General features: G+C 39.2%; 2 protein-coding genes across 5 annotated transcripts in view; one reads left to right on the top strand and one right to left on the bottom strand.

Annotated features, from left to right (window-relative positions):
* LOC101849702 (3-mercaptopyruvate sulfurtransferase) overlaps positions 1-7,037 on the bottom strand; it is a 9,773-nt gene extending 2,736 nt beyond the window's left edge. The window contains exons 1-2 of the mRNA XM_005101284.3: positions 6,069-7,037; positions 1,247-1,405 (exon numbers count right to left, since the gene is read on the bottom strand). Coding sequence (XP_005101341.1) covers positions 1,247-1,405; positions 6,069-6,690 — 781 coding nt within the window. The 5' untranslated portion in view covers positions 6,691-7,037. The remainder of the gene's footprint in view (positions 1-1,246; positions 1,406-6,068) is intronic.
* A 636-nt stretch (positions 7,038-7,673) lies between these two features.
* Positions 7,674-20,567, top strand: LOC101849135. Of its 4 annotated transcripts, none has more exons than XM_005101283.3 (4): positions 7,674-7,881; positions 11,956-12,085; positions 13,700-13,854; positions 19,545-20,567. In XM_005101283.3, exons 1-4 carry the CDS (start codon positions 7,872-7,874, stop codon positions 19,784-19,786), a joined length of 537 nt encoding a protein of 178 aa, XP_005101340.1. In that variant the 5' UTR covers positions 7,674-7,871; the 3' UTR covers positions 19,787-20,567. The 4 variants fall into 4 exon arrangements, with proteins under 4 accessions (XP_005101340.1, XP_005101339.1, XP_005101338.1 ...); XM_005101282.3 differs by having other exon boundaries at positions 7,674-7,956; positions 11,956-12,067; XM_005101281.3 differs by having other exon boundaries at positions 7,675-7,956.
* The last annotated feature ends 2,738 nt before the right edge of the window (positions 20,568-23,305 follow it).

Raw genomic sequence — 23,305 nt, 5'->3', positions numbered from 1 at the left:
GTTTAGCTTATTTAGGCCACCTGTGGCCCAAATAAGGTAAGGGAGGGGGGTTTAGCTTATTTAGGCCATATGTGGCCTAAATAAGGTCACCCTATTAAGTATTCTTAAGATAGTAGATAGTAGTCTCCACACATTCTATCAGCCAATAAATGCACACACCAGTGATGCTTCAAAAGAAAAGTTACAACAGAGAATTGTTCTCATGTACTTATCAGGCGATCTGATGCTCATAACTATGATGACCCATCCTATGAAAAAGTTGAACCAGTTCTGATGACCATCGGTCCTAGACAACCATCAGTACAAACAACCCCTTCCCCTTGCAATTTAAAAATATTAAATAATACTGTTCAAGACAGACACCTGTCTCAGAATGCCCACTATTCTCCTCGATACTGGGTGGTAGTCTGCTTGGACAGATTCAACTGTATAATCGGAAGAGGACATCTTTTATTTCTTTTTGAAGGCATGACATTGTGAAATTAAGTAGCCTACTTACTATGGCATAGTTTATATCATTCAACTTTCATCACAACTCCTGCGTGGTTATACATATAAGAATCCCAGTCACCATTAGTTATTCAAAATTCTCTCGATCATTAATTTTCTAGCTGTGGCATGACAAATAAAAAATAAGACCAATTAACATAAAAATATATTATATGATAATCATGGCAATCCAACTTAGCGGCGATCTTAATTTTTAAACCTTGTGTATCATTTAGAAGTGGGCCGTTGCGTCAAAATCCCTGCCATATTATGGTTTTCCTCTGAAGTAAAAGCTCCAAATTCATTGGAAAAGTAAGAACCTAAGCAAAAAAATCTTTGAGTAGTTTGTTCGTTTTAGTAGAGGTTTTACGGCGTTCGCAACTGCATAAGGTCATATAAGCACCAGAAGATTAGAGGTGTTACAAGAGAGTAACAAACATAAAAAAGAAGAAGGGGAGATAAGGATGATAGATGTTTGATAGGAAAAAAGAAGCAGACCACACCAGAGCACCCGCCAACCACCCACAATCTTTGAGTACTTCTCAAGGTATGGTTAACAGCCAATAAGATTTAGAATGTATAGACAGAGACATGCCATGCAACAATTCATTGCAAGCAATTGTGACCCCCAATTGTTCCAAAGCAAGTAACACAGCTAACATTAAATTAATGAAAGAAACATAATGGACAGCATAAGGAGTAAGTAAGTGAGCAGGCATGTTAAAAAAAAAAAAAAGACAAACATATAAAAAATTACCTGAACCACAAGTAAAGATAATGGGCTTTTTCAAATCCACATTATTGTCTTCGAAGATTTTCTTCAGCTCATCAACAGATTTGTAGGTTTTGCTCTCAGTATCCATTAACTTCACAAACGGCACATTCAAGGCTTGTGGAATGTGCCCAGGCTTAACACCTACAATATAACAGAAGGAAAAACAAAATTAGTTAGACACCATCTCCCTGGTTTTTAATCTTCCTCGAACACACACACACACACACATACACACACTAATGTCTGTATAACTGCTCAGAATTTTATTTTCAGTAATCCATCACCCTAGAGTAACAGCAACATAAGTATCAGTACAGTTTCACTTTTTCATGGAATGGCGCAGTTATTTGGGCTAATATTTATAAGGTGGCGCAATATATATATATATATATATATATATATATATATATAACACGGCTGTCTAAATTGCCCCAAAACTGCCAGTTTAGTTAACGGGCAAGGGTTTCCCGCCCACCATTCCGAGATGGTAATAAATCAGCTGTCAGCCGTGCAAGGTACCGTGACGGCAGTGGCACTCCCGGCGCACCTCAGTCGTGCCCAGGAAACTTGATTCCAGTCATTTTCGATTAATTTGATCCCCAATATATCTCCTGATCTAAAGATACGATGTGTCCATATGGGGTCTCATTTTAAAGGGCTACTTTAACCCAACGAGACGATATAATTTTTTCTGGTGTGCCTTCACTAGTGTTAATCCTGCTGGCGAGAAGTGCTTTCCATCCTTTATTGCTTTTAAAGCAACTTTTATCTATTCATTTTTATTTGAAGTTATTTTTCTCAGTAATCTGACCTACAATTAAATTTTTTTTTCTTAATCACTTTTGAGAAAAGAGTACTGAGTTACATGTGAAAGTGAGAACATTGTACATATTCTGTGTGATTCATAGTGATCAATTTTGTGTAGACCTTAGAGTGTGAAAGTACCCCAATCCTTGTTCGCCTTGTTCGGATTTCTTCTGCTTTTTTTTGCTGTGGAGTATTGGGAACATTAATATTCATATAATGGACATGGTGTATTCATATGTAGAACATGTGGAGGTAGAAGTCCATCAAGAAAACAGAAATAGCAAAAGTAAGAGAAAAGCGTACAAATGCATTGACTTTGCACTTGATATCTTGTTGGTATTTGGGGTTACGATAGCAGTAGGACACATTTGTATGCGGGAACTAGATCTATAGTAAGGCAAGAAAAGCAGCTGAAACCTACTCAAATTTGAGGACAGCTTTTCAGTCTGATATACGCGCTAGCGACTGTTCGATATGCACACACTATCATCGCACATCAATGGGGAGCAAGAACATTCCAGTACAATTAGAAACAATAAAAGCATCAGAAACTACAGAGACAACACATTCACCACATACATTTGGAGACTCGGAAAACTCAACAAACAACTCAACTGCAGAGCCATCTACACAAACACACACAGAGGACAATACTAGGCAGGAAGAAAGACAGGACGAAGACATCACATCTCTCGACACTAGCCCTGCAACATCAACCATAAGCCACAGTGAGGTTGAGCTTCAAGTCCCCCCCCTATTGCTACATCCACGCCATCCAAACCTACACAGATAGCAGCACTTCTACAGCATTTAAACAAAGCAGATTCTTCTCTCAGTCTCTAGAGATCTCTTCCAACGCGACGACTAACAAAAGAAGAAAATCTTAATACTCATTTAGTTAGGAGAAAATGAAACAGTCAAACGCAGGAAAACGACGCAGAACTGACGAATTTTCCCAGTTTCAGGGGTAGGCCTACATATATATGTTTGTACATGTGTAAATGAGTAGTAAGTGCACTGTGATGATATTTATCAAGGACCCTAATTTTCTGTGATTCTATATTCAAGCTTCAATATCTTTGCTTTGAAGATGCGTACAATGATGCCACCACATGAGTGTTTTCTTTATCCTACTTTCATCATGCTACCGTAATTTTGTCAGAATCAAAGGATAAAATCATGTTCTATTTTTACTTAAAATATTTGACCCCTTAACAACTTTGCATAATTACTATACAGTTTTATGGCAACTGTAAGTCTGTAACAGTACCCAGTACAGTTTCACGATCGCTTCTACGTGCCCACACTATATTGATCGTTCAGCGTGTGTGATTTTCTGTGAGATCACAAGAATAGTTTTTGTTTACTGCCTCAGTTTATACGCTTAAAAAACGAAGTGTGATAAGAAAACAACTGTAACTGGGCATCGGCAGTGAACCGGTGGCGCTGATCCGGTGACCGGGGTCACAGAGTATCGGGTTACGGGGAGTGCCGCGAGCTAGCGGTTTGACTAAGTTGGCGGTCGGAAACAGCCGTGATAAAAATATGATAAAAGGTCACCTTTTTTGAAAAAAACTTTTAAATTAATGTTTTTGGCTCACCAGACTCTAGTGATTGTTACGACTAAATGACCAATCGCAGCCCCCCCCCCCCCCTCCCATAATATTCTAGCAACGTAAATTATTATAACTCATTTTTGATCTTCAGTTTTACAGGTTGAACAGTCAATAGAAATAGAATGCCATTAATTATTCGGCATTCTCCGGTTTGACCCAAAGAGTACTGGATATCGACAATGACTGAAATAAAGTCAACCCTGTGTAAGACGGCCGCCCATTGTCAAGGAGAAAAGCGGCCGTACAACACAGGTGGCCGTTTTAGGCAGGGCATATCAAGATGAAGAAAACAAACCATTCCCATCTGAGGTCCCAATCGAAAGTAGGCGCATTGTTGTTGTTGTTGTTGTCGGTTTGTATTTCGTTATTCTTCTTAATTTGTTGCTGATTTTGCACAAGGGTGACAATAAAACGAAATGTATCAGAAGAGGAAGACCGAGTGCCATGTTAAAACATCACCACTTGGAGAACGAGCGACGCTTCTGTTGTGTGTCAAAATAAGGTGGCCGCGGCTGCATTGGACAGGTGCCCGTTTTACACAGTTAAATTATACAGAAAAAATGCAAGGGGGGGAAATGGAAAGAGGCCGTTTGTACAGGGGGCCGTTTCATAGAGGTGGCCGTCAGGGCAGGTTCGACTGTACTTGGTATCAAGTTTTATCCGAAAAAGCAAGAGATGTGCTTCTATTTTTGTAAGTACAAAATGAGTAGTAAAATTCCACTTGATTTTAACAATGGGTGTGTGTGTGTGTGTGTGTGTGTGTGTGTGTGTGTGTGAGTGAGTGGATGTGCATGTGTGTCCTCCTGACCAAACCAAAATATGGGGGGTTTTAGGGGAGCATTACTTCCTCAATTTAATTGTTATCTTATGTTTTAAAGTTAGGTTTGATATCTCTTGCTCGCCAAATGCCAACAAACATCATATCGGCATCTGCATGCTGCATTGAGTAATCGAGTAGAACTAGACGTAATCTCGTCGGTGCAGCCAAAATTCATACGTTATCGTTGGGGCCAAAATTATAATTTAGACAAGACCTGCACAAAAGGCCATCATCAATAACCGTCATCTGTTCAACGATTCATTCCCTTAGATTGTTTGCATTTTTCCCCCATCATATTCACTTTACTTTCAATATATCATTGTCATCGATCTATCTGTGCAAACAATATGCCGTAGTCAAACAATTTCATTGGTCTTAAAATACATTCTAACCCATGAAAGTCAAAAGAGCACAGTTAGAGTAAGAGATAGATTTGCTTCTAATTCTACTACAACTGCTTTACTATTCGGACTCGAGTCTGAATATGAAAAAATGTTATTCGGACTCTGATTCTTGTCCAACATGACATCACTTCCGACTTACGACTTCCTGAGACTCGTGACTCCGGCTTCCTGTCCTGCCTCACTCGTGACTCGCCTCAGGCTGGGTAGAGACCGGGATCACTTCGGGCAAAATGGCGTTTTGTGCAGGAGCGGAGTTTTTATCTTACGATGAATTTGAGGCCAGCCTGAAAAGTTACAGCGCTTCTAATAAATGTTTATTTGTCAAGAGGTCACCAGAAGCAATTAAAGATGGCTCGTTAGCATGTGTCAGGGTCGGAAGGGCGGCCTGCACACGTGTCGCTGTGTGTGCGTGTCGGGGAGGGGGGGGGCACTTTCGGTCCAGGCGTTGAACGTCGCATACGCGTCTGTCTTTTATCCCCCGGCAACTGATCATTATTACAATAATAAGCTAGTCTTGACGTAGATCTAAGTAATGAATTGTGCGCTGGTCTATGGAATCAAAAGTTGCCGTATGCTCGGCTCTACACAGCAACACAACTTTTTCTTGGTAAACAATCGAGATGACACAAGCTTGTGTATTTGAACGAATCGTTTTTTTTTACACAGCTCATAATGTGTAGGTGCCAGGTGGTCTGCTAATCTTCAGTTTTACCTTTTTCTACAACAACAAAAGTGGGAAACATGGGGGGGGGGGGGGGGTATCAATGAGGCGGCGGGCATTGGATCGGCAGATAAGGTGTGGGGGAAACATGGCGGAAAAATTGAAGCACTGAACGTTAGATCTATAGAACGAAGCCACTTTCTTTTTTCGGACCCGAGTCCGAATAACATTTTTTCATATTCGGACTCCAGTCCAAATAGGAATTTTTTTTTATTCGGACTCGAGTCCGAATATGAAAAAATGTTATTCGGACTCGAGTCCGAATAACGACGGCCTCACACAATCATTAAACAAAGATGCAATGAAATATATAATATAATCTAGATCTAGATTTAAGATTTAAGATCTAAGGAAAGATTATGATTAAGTTACCATGCAGTTACACCAGGCAAGGTGATTTTGTTTCAATACTTGCAGAGCAGGCAATGAAAATTACCTGGAATTGGCTCTGGAGCAGTCCCTTGAAATCTTCCTGGTGGTCTTGCGTCTATGAGCACATATTCTCCCGATTTGACATTGCTGAGAACATCATCAAATGATTTGACCAAATTGGAACGAAATTGAGCTTTGAAGACACCTCTTTTCATTTCACTGGCTTCCTCTGTAACAGTACCCCCTGCCTTCAACCACTTTTGTAAACCACCTTCAAGGATGGACACTTTGTCATGCCCAAAGCACCTGAATGTCCACCAAACTCTTTGAGCCGAAAAGACGGGGAACATCGGGTTGTTGTCATAAACTACGACATGACTTTCGTTGTCGATGCCTCTTGACCCAACATATTCCTCAAATTGTTCCACAGAAGGGAGCATGTGGGGTAAATCATACTGTGACGTGGTATCAGCACATCCATTTATGTCAAAGTAGGTAGCACCTGGAATGTGTTGCTTGGTGTACTCAGCCCTGGCATCTCTCCCGGAATTCTCCATGTGAAAGGTGCCATCAATGATCCTCAGATTGGTCCACCCAGACTTCAACGAATCCTTTAGCCATTCAGTGGTTACAATGGTTGGTGTCGTTTCACCCGACACCATATCTCTATAGGTTTTTTTGTACATGTTTCAGGAGCACCAGGTGAATCACAGCGGTCAGCACTGGGGCGAGCTTGTCCGGCTGGTGTTTATATCCCCCAAGTTGATTGATTGAACATTTGAGTCCACGACCTTGACATTGTTATGGTTGACAACTTGCGCAGTAGCAAAGAGACCATCGAGTCACGTTCTATTAATTATTCAGGGGTACAACGACATGACGTACAATAATGCTCATAAAAAGGCTCTATAGACTCACGCTATAAATTTAAAAGGTGTGGGCATGAAAAGACCCCACTGACCCTCGATTTCCTGAGGAAATGTGGAAAATTAATTAAGCAAAATATAATAACGAAACTTCAACCGTACATGTTTGAGAAAAGAAAGTAGGATAGGCTTAGGCCTATTGTTTATATTAACGACTGAACTCAAAATATGCCAGTTAGGTTTTGTAGTTTAGTGGTTCATCATTCTAGTGGGGGGGGGGGGTTTCGCTTAAAATAGCCATCAATAATTTTGCAGCCTCTCCATTACAAACCAATACCTTGAATATTGTTGAGATGGTAATAAAAACAAGAAAAAGAATACCTCATGCAGGGTGGATTTCTACCATCATGAGAGCAAACTCAATAATATGTATTAACACAACAAATTTTGTATAGTTTTTTCTCTTTGTCGAAGCCTAACAACTATTGTTCGCTGCTCTTTGAAAGGGAATATATGCCAAATAGTACTTTTTTTGACTCACATCAAGGACGTTATCTGACTATCACCAATCAGTGAACAGAATAACATCAACTTTAAATTATTTTCAGATAAAATATTGCCTGAACATGTAACACTTTTCTCTATATTTTCCTTGATCGTTATTAGCCTATAACATGAGGAGCATTAAAAAACAACAACAAACAAACGAACAACCCCCCCCCCAAACAAAGCAAAAACACAAACAAAACAACAACTCCAAACCTTTCTTGTTCTCTTCGCTGGATGGTTCACCACGCGTAGAATCCCTGGTATATTTACGGAAACGACTGCTTGCGTTGACTGAGTGGACTTCACTGACGGCTTCAAGATAGAGGCTTTTAAAGGCATAATTTCGTTTTATTCTTTTCCTCCGAGAACATTGCCTTTGACACTCCAAGTTATCTCTTTGCTGTTACAGTGCATGAGGCCTGTTGCTGAGGAAAAAAACCAACATCGTCATAATGAATGCAGGTCGAGGCAATAGAAATAATATCAATCAGATAGATCTAGTGGTACCACAATTCGTGCCAAATGATTTTGCTGATGGTAAGAAGTGCTTTCAGTGAGTTGGCTCATCGTAGATCTAGATCTATATAATCTAGATCTAGATCTAGAATCTAGATATAGATCTAGTCTAGGTCCCCTTTACATTTTTCAGTCAATTGATGTTTTATGAACCTACTGTACAAGAATAAAGGGAGGACTTCCATAACGGGCGATCAATATGAGACGCGAGTAAAGATCTTGGGTCAGGGTTAAAAAGTCTCTTTTTTATTGTGTTTGTAAAATTGTTGGGGTGGTCGCTCCTTACAAAAGTCCTTCCAAAGTAGATAATCCATCCCCAAGATTCTAGTACATAGAAATCTAGATCTATTTAGCGAATTCGGCTGGACATGTAAATGTTTTAGTTAGGCCTGTACAAATTTCGCTAGATGATCCTACGAACACGATAGGTTAGGGAAGTACAGGATAGATCTATATACTGGCCACATATATATATATATTATATGCTATAAATACATACAAAGAATAAAAAAACATGTAGGCTATTTATAAGAAAAAAAATTTAGATCTAGAACATGAAAATCTATTCGCTAAATTCATGTTTAGCTGTGAATGCTAGACTGTAAAAGGACGAATTGATTCTAACTCGACATGTTTCCGGCACTACTGAAAGTTGAATTAGTGAAGAAGATATGAGTGAAATAGGAAAGTTGATCATGGTAATAAGACCTTTAAGAAGAAGTGTCATGAGATGCTTTGAAACTTCATGCAAGCAGTAGCAGTTGTCATTCGCTCATTTGTGTCAATTGTCACCATAATCTTGCAGAATTCTCTTCTATTTTTTGCAGTTTTTGTGGTCACAAATATAGTTGTAACCCAGATCGAACTACCTGTACTCGGACTTGCTCCCCACACTAATTTTTAATGGTACAGTGGAGTCCACTTATATACAATGGAACTCGGATTCAACAAGCTCGGATTCAACGAGATGAGATAGATTCCCGTTTTTTTTCTTCTTTAAAATCAATAAAAATAGCCCGGATTCAACTAGCACTTAAATTAGCGAGCTCGGATTCAACGAGGTCGCTTCCAGGGTGAACAGCCCCTGCAGACGTGGCTTCGCTAATTTTTCTCCCAGAACGAACTTTATCTATTCCCGGAAAATATCCATTGCACCTGCATCGTGAACCATTATTCACTTACCCGATTGCAAACTACCAATCAGCGGCCTTTTTTCATACCAACACGTGCGTTGTTGGCATGCGCATGTATCTGCTCTGGCGTGTGTCGGGGTCGGATGGGCGACCTGCATGCGTGTCGGGGAAGGGGGGGGGCAATAGCGGTCCCAGCGTTGGACATCGAAGATACAAACGCGTCAGTCTTATTACAATGATAAGCTAGTCTTGAGGTAGATCTACATAATGAATTGTGCGCTGGTCTATGGAATCAAAAGTTGTCGTATGCTAGGCTCTACACAGCAACACAATTTTTTGGTAAACAATCAAGATGATACAGGCGTGCATTTGAACGAATCAGTCATTTTTTTGTACACAGCTCATAATATGCAGGTATTGCAGGCACTACTTGTGACTTCTCTTTGCACATTACTTGCTCAGTGCCTGTAGTTATCTACACAAAACCTCAAAACCTAACGAACACTCGGATTGAACGAGATTTTAGGTCTGGCCCGGCGACCTAGTTGAATCCGAGTTCCACTGTAACAAGTCCTGAAATAACGAGAAGTCTGTTATAAAAAGACATTATTCTAAAACCCCGTTTTTATCCCTTTATCTTTGTACAAAAAATACTGCTATAGCACAATATCAGACAAACATGCAAGTCGGTTATAGGGCATATAGGCAATTTGATTTATACATTATGCAAAACCTCGCCAGTTGAGAAACTTGTTGGTGATCTAGTAAAACAAAGAATGTGAGAGCACAGGTGTGCCAATAATGAAGGCTGGAACGAATTAGTAGGGAGGGTGTAGCATGCGTAGATGAACGGGACGCATCGCGTGATAGGCCTGCCTAGTCTTGATTATCTAGGCCTACCATGCCTTTCACTTCTCCGATTTGGGGATGGAGAGGTCACAGTGCTGTGATGGATGGAGCAAATGTGTGACGTGCGCAAGCAGACGGAACACACCTCATGGTGTGGAGGAGAGGGGGACAACACAGCAGGCGAGTTAGCCTAGAGCCCTTTCTTTTTCATCGCCAACGCCAAGCTGTCAACATCGCTAGCGCTAGAGAAAGAAACCTGATTCGATTTTTTATCAAATAAGGTCAAGTTGAACTAAAGCATCATCAGGGGAGATAACAAAAAGAAATAAACAGAACACCAAACTCGTGAATAAGGCCTACTTTATTATTTCCCTTGAATTTATAACGAGAAGTCTGCTAAAAAGGACATTTTGCACCAGTCCCTTCCCTCTCATTAGTCTAGCCCCCCTAGGAAATCGCGGTCTTGCGGCCGCAAGTGAGGCCGCGTTTTTCGTCGAGTTCCGCGATAAACCCGCAATTTTTTTCAATTTTCGCAATTTCTTGCAATTTAAGGCAAAATTACATCAACGCTTTAATTTTAACAGAATTTTTTATACGAAATTGTGTGAGTAAAGAACCGATAGAATGAAAATTCTTGTTGAAAAAGTGCAAAACATGACATGTCGCAAATGTTGTTACGGTAACTTGCTTAATTTTGCATTTTTCTCGCATAATTTGGCCATCTAAATTTGCATAATTCTACGGGGAAAGTGTAACAAAGAAACAATGGACGTCAACATGAACTTGTGACAGAAGCATCGCTCTTCGTGTGGTGGCGACCCATGCGTTTGTTTTACCATAGCACTTGGTCCTCCTTGTCTGACATATTTAGTTTTATTGTCACCTGGGCGCAAAAGCAGTAACAAAAGAAAAAAAAAACAACGAAAATAACAACAACAACAATGCGACTACCTTCGGTTGGGACCTCAGAAAGGAAGGGTTTGTTTTCTCAGAAAGGAATAGTTTGTTTTCTTCATCTTGATCAGTCCTGCCGAAAACGGCCACCTGTCTTATACGGCCACTTTTCTCCTTGACAATGGGTGGCCGTCTGACACTGGTTCGACTAATGAAAAACTAGCCTTAAACATTTTCATGGTAGCTTTTTTTGTACTCTGTGAGATCTAATTAATATTGTTGTTAGGTAGGGTGTGGAAACAAAGTATTGAAAAAATTTACTTTAAAGTTTCCCTGTTAGATCTGAATCTAGTTCTTCTCCTAATGAATATTGTTTGATCTGTCAGCCATGATATTGTCTCTGAAACCTTTGACAACACACAATGTACTACACATGTGCAAAGTGAAAAGCTGTTGAGACACTTATAAACATTTTCTTTCTATATATATCATATATATAGGCCTATATCTTTCAAATGTTTTCAATGCAAATTCAGAATTTTAATTTTAACTTTAATAAAAGGGGGGAGGGGGGGTATTTTGGGACCTCATTTATGATTTTAAAATCTCTGGTATTATAGGTGAGTGTGTATGGTATACAACAAGCAACAGAAGTGTAGTTTCTTTTGAGACCTTTGAGAATTACATGGACAGAAGAGAAATCAATTGGGGGGGGGGGGGGGGGGGGAGTGCTGAAAGAAGCTCATGTGGGTCGCTTATTAATAGGAACAATCAGGCGTTGACAAATGCAGTTTTTAGAACACTTGACTTGACAGAAGTTTTGAACGTCTTGGTCGCACTGGAAAAATAGAAGGGAAATAGGGCAGGGCAGGGGTAGTTGACCCTGAGAAACTTATTTGGAAAAACCTGAACAGATGAGTGACTGGGAAACCCCAATATTATATATGATTTTTGAGAGCATCTGAGCTGATAAATGAATGTTGTATAAAGAACCATGATGGCTGACGTCTGTTTTTTACTGTTTAAGATCTGGCACTTTATGATGGTGATGGTAAATGGTATACTTTTTTAAAGGTCCCTTCTAGGTTTTTGGAAACTATTTTGTTTTTTGTTTGTTTTTTAACCTACCATACCATGATTTCAGATTCTCCAACTGAGCGAGACCCAGGTCCAGGCTATGATGGTGGCTATATTGCTGCTGGATGGAGGATGATCAAGTCTCTGGTGGTCGAGCTATTTCCATTTCTACACTCACGGGAAGTATTTTTCCTTAGGTATTCAGTTTTCATTTTTGCGCTTGCTTTATCATATGTTAGTCTTTCAAGCTAAATTGCTAAATGGTGATAGTCCATCAATTTTCAAGCAGATTTCGGTGGGGAGGTGACCAATATTTGTGATGTTTTTGCAGAAATAGTCTTTCCCTGCGGCCATTGTCCTTTCTCCTGATTAATCTTTCATTGTTTAGTAGTCTCCGCCTAAACACATGGTGCTTGTGGGGGGGCTCCTTAGCGTGTGTTTATACGGAGCGCACGTTTATATGAACCTTTGCAAAGGGAGGAAGGGACGCAGTCATCTCATTTCCTTAATATATTCTAGTGACCTCCCTTTGGGGTGGGGGTCACTTTAGCCGATAATGTGAAGACATGTGACTGTTTTGTGAAGGATACAAAGGCATTGAACGGGTGTGGGGGGGGGGGGGGTAAGAATGACGGACTCTATGTAATGATATGCACCCTGAAATTGCGGGAACACATAGCCTAAAAGGAAACTGTTGGTGATAGTCGTACAGATGGAGCAGCCACGTGGCTTTCAAAGTTACCATCCCCAACCGTAAATGCATGGACGACATCAGAATCACAGATCTCTACATTCAGAGAAACCTTTCTCTTTTGATTTGTTGAACAAGTACGTAAGTTCTTCGAGTGCAGCTGATTAGGCTTACATGACTAATCTTTAATCCTATAGAGGCCTATCTAGTGTTTTACAGCATTTACACGTGTTGCGCGTCATAGGCCTAGGTCTGACTAAACATTACATGCAGTCATCCAAACACCAGTCAGAAACCTTCTCTCAGAGATCCATATCCAGTGACCAATAAAAAAAATTTTCAGCCCCCCAACCCCCAAACATTTCACCAACCAGTCCTAGACCTATGATTCATTGAAAAGTTGTGTGTGAAAACGCTGTCCATCACTCTCTTTGTTGGGCGTGAGGGGCAGTCTCACCAAACATCCGGTTTTCTAGGCTTGTCTGTGCAAGCTGTGCTGGTTGTAGTGAAAATTTCCCCTTGACAAGCTTTACCTGTCGACGTGTTTAGTGGATTGGAGCGTGCGTTTAGAGGGAGTGACCGTTTGTAGTCTAAGTTATATTGTAAAAAACCTATCAGATGACGAAAGTGTGTGTTTGAGCAGAGCGCACTTTTGTATGGCGATCATTTAGTGGAGACTACTGTAATAACAAGACAGTTTTCTTTTTCAATAATTTAGTCAAGTTGCTATTCTTTTTTATATTCTTACACTGAACAACAATTATTTTTTCTGATGGATTATGTTAAAAATGTTTGGAGATGAACTGACATGTGTTGTTGGTAGGCATTAAAATTAATGACTTGTAGGCACTGCTTCCTTCTGTGTCTCTGTTGGTTCTGTCTGTCATATTCTCTGGGGGTTTTTGGGTTTTTTTGTTTTTTCTTAGAATGAAATGGTCATTATCGTGTTTGTATGCTTTTCTTTGACATAAACTGGAACAAGAAAAGTTAAAGCAGATGTGATTACAGAATTGTAACTTCTCTATTGGTTAGGAATCCTTTCTAGTCTCTGTTTCGCTGCTAATGCCGTTCTCGTGAGTATGACTGAAGTTATCTGTACTATGCTTATTTTGCTCCACAGCCTCAACAGGACACAACAATGCATATTGGAAAATCCGTGCACATCGGTTTTCTACTCATTTATTGCTGTCTTTGGAGTGTTTCCGATGCTGTTCTTTCTCCTGACGATATGCAGTGTTTTCACCTTATCGGTTGTTGGATTTGTGTGTTGTCAAGGTCAGTGGAAAATATTGAACATTGTTCGGTATAAAACAAGTATTTCACTGTGGAAGTTTCATAAAGTGAAGTTTGTCATTGTCACAGGCAATCCACTCAAGTCCAAAATTTGAGAATTTTAAAATTTTACACCCTCCCAAAGCTCTATCAAAGATGCACCTTTCAGCATCACCAAAATGCCGTTTAACTCACTTCAGACGGGTCACACAACAGTTGCGTGACCCCCGCCGCGACGCTCGCGACGGGTCTCACAAGCCCTGCGTGACCAACTTTGGAATTTTTTTTTCGCTCTACAAATCACGCACGGATCGCGAGACCCGCCTCGTACCCTTGTTTGGCCAAGCCTGAGCTACTTAGACTTCGTTTCGTATCTCTAGGGCCGGTAGTTTTTAAGTTATTGAAAGTGAAGGACAGTGACCCCAACTGGGGTTGAACAGACCGGAACTCGCGCTTTGTTTTTTTCTATACAGCTGATAGTAATCCGACAGCCGCGTCGTAGTAACGGTCGAAGAAGTCGCATGAACAAGAATCACATAATTTCGCCGTTTTCTATACTTCAGTGCGTTTTACTAGTTCTAGTGTCTCAGAATATGATGTATCTAATTGTTAGGATCCTGGATATGTACCCGAACACGGCCCGAGTCGTAGTTCTAGGGCTAGATCTAGCACTAGTACCGGTGTTGTTTTTCGCGCGACGAAATCACAACGTCGTGCCGTACATCTGTCTCATGTAATTCAGTGTATGGGTCTGAATCAATGCACAGACCAGCTTTTATATTTTCACCAAACACTAACACATGTATACAAATCAAACCAGAACACTTTGAACTTTTATTTTTGTTGTTACAGTGAATTTCATTCTACTTGTCACGTCTCTGAAAATTTTTCAGAAAATAAAATTCATGCCAATTTTTAAAAAATCATACAAATTAAAGTATTAGACTTAGACAACTTTAGTTTTTTATATTAGTTTAAGCTTGAATGTTACTTTACTATGTCAAAAAATGATTACAATAGGGTAATTCTGAGAGTTGTGGTGATTTATTGAAATACCCCCCAAAACGCCAGTCTTCAACGCTTGTGACTGGTGAAAGGGCCCAGTCGCAAGTGAGTTAATGCTATAGTCAAGGCTTACAATGTTCTTGCTTTTTATGCTTCCTGATAGGAACAATACAACAAAAACTTGTTTTTATTCTCTGGTGTAAAAAGTACCTAAATGGGCTTAAGTGGATTACTTTCGACACCAACGAATTGATGTATTCAAATTCAACTTTTCTAGAGACAGCATAGCTTTTTTGGTTTGTCTTCATGGACTGAAATAAACATTTATTTCCTACTGGATTGTGATTATGCTAACTTAAATAGTCCATGGCTGAGCCAGTTATGTCAGAGCTCTCACTATTTTGTTGTTTCGACTCATGGACAATAGAAAAGATTAACTAATTACAGTAGAACCTATCCAAGATGACTGCCCTTTGTCAAAGAGAAAAGAGGTCATCTTAGACAGGTGGCCCTAATGGACAAAGTCATTATATATATATATAGAGAGAGAGAGAGAGAGAGAGAAAAAAACATGAGGAGAGATGTGGGAAGTGGTCATCTGTTCAGGTGATTGTCTTGGAAAAGTGGTTGGTAGAGCAGGTTTGACTGTACCCAAACTGACACGCAGCTTTGTGAAAATTAGTTGGGGATTTGACTGACTTAATGCACTGACAGCCAATACTGACTCCGGGTCGGTAGGCTTAAACATATGAGAAACACCGAACCCACACCCCTGTCAGTTTTGTTTTTTCACTATTTCTACGTTACAGTACTAGCATTTACTGACCTGTGATCGGTCTTGATAGTTACTGATCTAAATTGTGTCGATGGGGGTAAAACACTTGCATTATATATTTTTGGCGGGTGCTACTTGCCCGATCTCGGGTGGCTAGTGTCAGGCTACTCGGCCGCTACTGGCCCTTGGGGATTTCTGCAACCTCGGGTGGCTAGCATTTTCTGCCCACCCGGAGCCGGTCACCTAGATCTAGTCTTAGTCTTATGCAGCGTCGTGATGTTATCAAAGATTGTCTCACTACTACCAAGATGTTTCAATTGCCCCATCTCGCGTCCGAATGAGACTTGGGCGCTAGATCTACCTGGTCTCAGTGCGTGACGGCCCGTGATACGAGTGTAAACAAACGTTCCTACGCTGAGTTGAAAGCGAGAAATTTTGTCTGCTGGCAGAGAGAGAGAGAGAGTGAGAACGAGAGGGAAAGAGAGAAAGAGAGTGAGAGAGAGAGAGAGTGAGAGAGAGAGAGAGAGAGAGAGAGAAAGAGAAGAGGGGGGGGATGTTTTTGTTATTTTATTATTAGTACTACTGATTCCTGTCGTTTTCTCTCTGCGTCGGTTCAAAAGCTGACCCGGTGCATTACAGTCATTATTGTACATATTATGGCCTGTCCCATCTTCATGCATGACATATATTATAATAATGTCAATTTGGTCTGATCTTTGCCATCAAAGTCAAACTTTCACGTTGGAAATGTAACCAGTAACAATCAGACAAGACTATTAGATCTATAGATCTTTGAGCCTTTTCTAAAAGGTCGTCTTTCTGAGGTACAGTTCTCTTTGTAGATGTTTTCAGGGAGAAAAAAGAATGGAAATCCAATCCTATTTGGTGTCAATAGATCCAGTGAATGCCACTGGTAAACTGTGAGAAAAGTTAGATAGATGGAGAAAGTCGGGTTTTTTTCCTTTTAATAATGTAAAGAAAAGGCCTCATGTATGACATGGCTTGTACTGTAATATAACTTAATAACGCGAACTCCCATCAAACCTTATTTAGGCCTCACATAATAGCCAAAATAACCAAACTTGTGTAAAATATAGGTTTTTTTTCCCCATTATTAAAAAAAACACAAAAAAACCTCTTCACATCCATTTTCCATCACAGCTGTAGAATCTACGTGAAATTTGATGTACATGTATCTAGAATAAATAATGTAAGGTCATTTTCCTTGTATTCATCTCGTAATCTGCTGTTAAAAACCTGTGCCGCCTGTACATGTCTGACTGAATCTATTAATAAATGTGGGTTTTTTTTCTTTTATTTTGACTCATGGACCTTCTTCTACTTGTACTCGTGGATACATGCAATAATAGAGAATAGAATAATGAGCCTGGCTTCAGTCTTCAAACCGTTGTAGTTATAACATACTCTAATTTACGGCATGGTCCACTTCTCCCAAGGAATGTGTATCAAAAAGTTTGGCATCAATTCCATAGTTCTAGTTCACCCCTACTGAATGTTAGTTTATTTTTCTTTAAAAAAACAAACGGTGGGCGTTTTTATTTTCACTTTCGTTGAATGTGGATTCTTCATCAGTATTGTTCAAAAAGGAGTGCTTAAACAATATAAATTATAAAACATAGCAGGCCTACAAGTATTCACGCCTTCACACCGCCAACTGTCTGAGTTGTACGGTCCTAAATTAAATAGCAGGCCTACAAGTATTCACACCTTCACACCGCCAACTGTCTGAGTTGTACGGTCCTAAATTAAATTTGCCACGCCATACCGACAGCGAACTGACTGCCAGAGGTACACACTGCACACGACACACAACACCCAACTTGACTAGAGAGAGAGAGAGAGCGAGTGAGAGAGAGAGAGAGCGAGTGAGAGAGAGAGAGAGAGAGAGAGATAGAGCGAGAGAGAGAGAGAGAGAGAGACACAGAGAGAGAGACAGAAAGAGAGACAGTGACAGAGAGAGGACCAATCGGACTCTTGACTTGGAGGACAAGGAGCGATTCTGTCTAAAGGAGCATGCGCAGAAATCTCCAGGGGCCAGAAGCGGCAGGCTAGGCAGGGCTAATCAACCAAATTCGTTCGCCCGGAACATGCACAGAAATCCCCACGGGCCAGTAGCGCCAGGCTACTCGACAAGATCGGGCGACTAGCCTGATGCTATCCTCCCGAGATCGGGCAACTAGCCACTCCATATATTTTTCCCCCAGCAGTTACAGAAAGTTAAGGCATACTATTTAATGCCCGTTTAATTTGGTAGCTGCTTTCCTTGACCTATTAGTATAGCATCTGTGTTTTATTTTTTGGTGAGATGGGTTACTAAGGGTATTTTTTCTGAAAGAGTTTATGCGATTTTATGTTGAACATACAGATCGTCCGGTCCGACCTTTAAATAAAAAGCTGTTTGTTTCTATGGGTTCTGATACTGAACAAGGCATACCAGGTGGTCACAAAAGTGACTGAGAATACTTAGATCCCAATTATTGTGTTAACACTTTGCCATCATAAGGCTCATATAGTAAAAACCCTTCCCATCAAAGGGAAAGGCATTTTGGGGAAAATCCAAAGAAACAGGATGGTAAATATCGCCGATCGGCGAGATGTGACCGCAAAGTGTTGAAAAGAGTATAAAATGTGCCTTTATGGGGCTGCTTCATGCTGTTCCTCAACCAGTAGTTCAAGTAATTCCAATTTTATTTTTGTTCTTAATCATCATACAAACAAAAGTAGAAAATCTATTTTCACCTCAATAAAACACAACATAAAATTGAAAAATAGTGAAAATTATTAGTGTATACCTTGAAAAGTTATCTGATGATGAGTATTCTTTAAAAAACACCCTTTTTAAATGCTGGCAGCCACGGTTAAATTTGGATGTCAACCTACAGCAGTCAGTGAGTTGAGAAGGTTAATAGGTTAAATCCAAGTTTTTCGAGTAAATTCTCACAACTGTTAAGATCTTGATTCAGAAAGTTCCTTCTAAATTTTTGGCAAAGAATGAAATCAGATTTGCAAAGTGTGTTTTTAATGAATTTTTTAAAAATCTCAGGTATTAACTTGATCATCTCTTTGTTTAAAAGTACAGTCAAACCTGCCGTGACGGCCACCTCTATAAGACGGCCACCTGTACAAACGGCCACTTTCCATTTCCCCCCTTGCGTTTTTTCTATATAATTTAACTGTGTAAAACGGGCACCTGTCCAACGCGGCCGCGGCCACCATATTTTAACACACAACCCATCTCACACTAAGCAATTATACCTGTCTTAGACGGCCACCTTAGTGACTCCATTACGTTTTGTCATAAATTGTGCATTGGCTCCTGGTGTTGTGGGCGAGCCGTTATAATACAATTACCTGTCGTTGTTAGGCCCCTCCCACTGTTGAACCAATTTTCAGCTGCTGGTGAGGTTAGCGTGAGATCCCTCATTCCCATAAGCCCCGCCCAGAACTCACATACAAATCGTAAGTGAGATGAGTGGTCACTGTTTACCCAGTTTGTAACAAAGGACGTCAACATGAACTTATGACAGAAGCGTCGCTCGTTCTCCGAGTGGTGGCGACTCATGTGTTTGTTTTAACATGGCACTCGGTCTTCATCGTCTGATACATTTAGTTTTATTGTCACCCTTGCACTAAATCAGCAACAAAATAAAAATTGCAAACGAAATACAAACCAACAACAACAACAATGAGGCTACTGAAAACTTTCGATTGGAACCTCAGATGGGAATGTTTTGTTTTCTTCATCCTGATCAGTCCTGCCTAAGACGGCCATCTGTCTTATACGGCCACTTTTTTCCTTAACAATGGGTGGCCGTCTTACACAGGTTTGACTGTACTTGCTTGTACTTGTATTAATTAATGCCTTAACATATTTCTATTCATTGGTCCACAGTTGTGATGTTTTGCCTGGCTGCAACTGTATTCACAGGAGTTATGTTCTTCATAGTGAGCACCAGCTTTCTTATTGCCTGCTCATGTGGTGCTACGATTCATACATTTTATTTATGGAGGTGGATGAAGAACTATATGCTGCAGCACGGAAAGGAAATACTCATTGAGATTCTTGACAATGCAGGAGCTCCTGGGCTGTGGTTGAAAAACTATTTATTTAATGAGGAGCCAAGAGACGACTAACAGCTTTTGTATTAAAGTATCCATTACACTTCGTTAAATACGACAAAATGATTTAAAGTCCACATTCTATTTTCCCCTTCTTAAATTGATTTGGTCACATAAATTTGTCAAACACTTCTTTTAGTTACACCAGACAAGTGTCAGAGGAGATGATGGCAAATACAATTTCCATTTATCTACTTCATGATAATTAAAGCTACCAATGTATGAATGACTGGGGTGATACAGCGATTAACGTATGGTGTCTCACGTAAGTAATAGAACAAACGTTACTTGAGTTTCCAAACAATAAAGAGCGAAGATAGCAGTTTAGTTTTTCTTTACTGTTTCTTTTGTATCAATTAATTTTTAATGCCACAATGTTTGAGTTATTTTTTTCTTTTTTTCTTGCTTGGCTACTTTGATGCGTTAATACAATAAGAGCAAAGTTTCTGATGAAATGGGTGCCATAGAAATTATGTGCAATGTTGTGTGGAGTCAACACTGTTTTGGACACTGAAACAGGAAGGTTTTATGATGAAGTAGAGTAGTAAAAGAATGTCTTACTGATGAATGGAGTTCACCAAGAATAATGTACTGGAAAAAAAAATAAAGCCTCTCTTTAAGTAAACACTGGCTCAAGGCTAGATTTGCTCCTTCATTGCAGTTACTGTGCTCAACCAAATGGCTGTGATTTGACATAAAATATGCTTTTCGAATATTATGTAGTTACAGTGTCATCTGTTCTTAATTAATTATGTGGATGGGGCTAAAAACACGTACATTTAAAAACAACCAAAAACAAAAGCATCAGTCCTACAAATTTTTCATCTATATATATTATATTGATCTTTCTTTTTCTCTTCCATATTTTCTTCTTGGGGTTGTACAGTGGAACAGCAGTAATAAAAACTAGGAACTGGCACTGGGCTGGTTCTGACTTTCATATTCTTGTGTCTTGTTCTTTCAGAAATCAGGGAGAGAATCGACAGGCATGTCTTGCCAAGAGCAACATTTATCATATTTTATGTACATTGTAAATTTGTGTTTGTGATGGCAAGATGAAGTAGTTAGGAAAACCTGCAGCAAGTAGGCCTACTAGTAGTAAACTGCAGGGGATGCTGAAAATGAATGAGTGCAAAGCCTGTCTTGGTATGCAAGAACAAACAAAACACAATCTGTGCTCTATTCTTCAGACAAGGTCTTGATCATTTGCTCCCAGTACTTAAATTTTTTTTAAAGGAATTGTTTGTTGTTCTTAGCTTGAATCATAATATGATTTTTTTTAAATGGTTTCCAGCAATTTGCATTGTTGTAAAACATTAAACCATGGTGCTCAAATGCTTGCTTGAAACCTGTTTACTATACTTTCCCTACACTAAACAGTCTACCTAGTTGTAGTGAACCTGCTGTTCGAAAGTTTTCATAGTGGAATTTCAAACTGCTGATATTCTTTTCAATTTTTTAAAATTATTCCTTGGTGCCTTCTCTACATAAAGATCTAGATCTAATACAGTATTGATGAGAATGTTACCTATTCCACTTATCAAGATTATAATATATATACTAAAAAAAATTGTTTTTTTTACTCTTGTTTATAAAGCCGATTATATTTTACATTAGTAGTTTCTTTGTGAAACTGTAGCAATATCCGATTTGAAAAGATAATTGTCTTTGCAATCTTTTGCAATTTGAAATATTATCCAGTTGTATCTTTGGAGTAATGTACCAAAACATTCCTACTTTCTTGAGCTGTGATTGAAATTTTGTTTGTTTAAGGCATGGCATGTGTGGTATACCATATGAAAGTGAAAGTTCACTACCTCTTCAGTTCAATTTTTTTTTACACTGAAAACATATTCTCCTGAGATTTCCTTTTGTTTTTCAATTTTCTTTACTTTACAAATATATAATGATTTATGTAAATATACCTTTACATCCTTATGTAGATTTTTTTTTTTTTAACAATGCAGACACAGGCCTACATTTTACAATTTACCTGTTCGCTTGCTTTCTTTAAGAATTATACTTTTAATGCAATATGGGTTTTCATGCAGGTTTTAAACTTGTACAATTTTTTTTTCATGTCAGCTCCTGAGGGCAAATATTAGGTAAACAGATTATGAGGAAACACCTGATAAGTGTAGGTTAGGCTCATTATAATGTTTTTTTCCATTCAAAGCATAATACGCATATATCAGATTCAGTATTTACTTTCTATGCCTGGTGGCATGGTATAAAGGTTAAAGCCAATGGAACCAAAATTGAAAGTTTTGTTTCAAATCAGAGCAGGGCGGACAAAGAATTTTTCGTCGTGGACAGGTAAAAAACCTCCGAAAGGAAGGAATTTTTGTTTCCCTTTCTGGGTTGAGCAGGTTTTCATTTTATAGAGGTAATTATAAAATTACAGAGGATTCTGTTATGACAGGTTTCTGTCTTGGACAGGTTTTCATTTAGGGAAGACCCGGGTCGGCGATCCCAGACCATATCGATAAAATTTTTCAAACTATCCAACTTTTGTTTTTGTTTTTTGCGGAAAAACATCCTTTGTCATCAGTTCTATTAGGTCACAATGACGAAACTGTTGAAAAAACAACCTAAATAAAAGGGCGTTTGAAAAGTGCAAAGTGCACTAAAAATTCTTTTGAAAATCTCTGTTTTTTCTGTTTTTCTCAAAATCTACTTTTTGACATATGTGACCTCCTTGGTGCAAGAAGTTTTCAAAAACTACAGAAGCTGGAAGCTTCAAATTTGGTGTACATGTGCTTTAGGATCTATTCTGGGGATCTGTGTGAGGGAATCTGGAAATATTTGTAACTTGTGGAAATATTCAAATTTTTTGTAATATGTAGCCCAAAATTTCGTTAAGTGACTCTTGGGATCCATTGACTTTGGGCTCACTTTTTTAGTTTTGAAGATAGGTCAAAATCCTGACATGGGTCCCCAGTCTATATAGGTTTGTACTTGTGTGCCAAATTTCAGACTGATTATTAAATATTTACTATGAAATTCTTCTGCACTAAGAAACTGGTTTGAAAATCCAAAATGGCCGCCACAGAGGCCAATTTTCCAGAAAAAATCAACAAAGTCACCCTTAATACATCCTATTTACCTATGAACTTCTTGCACAATTACATGAAAGTAAATAAAAGTAATTCGTTTAGAAAATTTTTCCAGGAGTGTATGTCTCCCCTTAAGGCAGGTTCAAATATACTGAAAATTAGTAATAATATAATAAAAATAAAGATAACTTTTTATGTCAGTGAAAATTGGCAATGATGTGTCAGATAGGTTACCTCTAAAGTACGGAGTTCCTCAGGGTTCGGTCCTTGGTCCTGTCATCTTTACAATGTACACGCAAAGTCTGTCATCAATAATTTCTTTATATGCCCTTAATTACCATCTTTATGCAGACGATACACAGCTGTATGGATTCACTACAACTGACAATGTACACAATCTCATAGATGTAGAATCGCCAGATGCATCAATGATATAAGAAAATGGATGTTCAAGAACAAATTAAAATTAAATGAGGAT

This window comes from Aplysia californica, unplaced genomic scaffold, assembly GCF_000002075.1.
Source record: "Aplysia californica isolate F4 #8 unplaced genomic scaffold, AplCal3.0 scaffold00277, whole genome shotgun sequence".
Lineage (NCBI taxonomy): Eukaryota > Metazoa > Mollusca > Gastropoda > Aplysiida > Aplysiidae > Aplysia > Aplysia californica.
The sequence above is the reverse complement of the archived record's forward strand: the minus strand, read 5'-3'. Positions and strand labels throughout refer to the sequence as shown.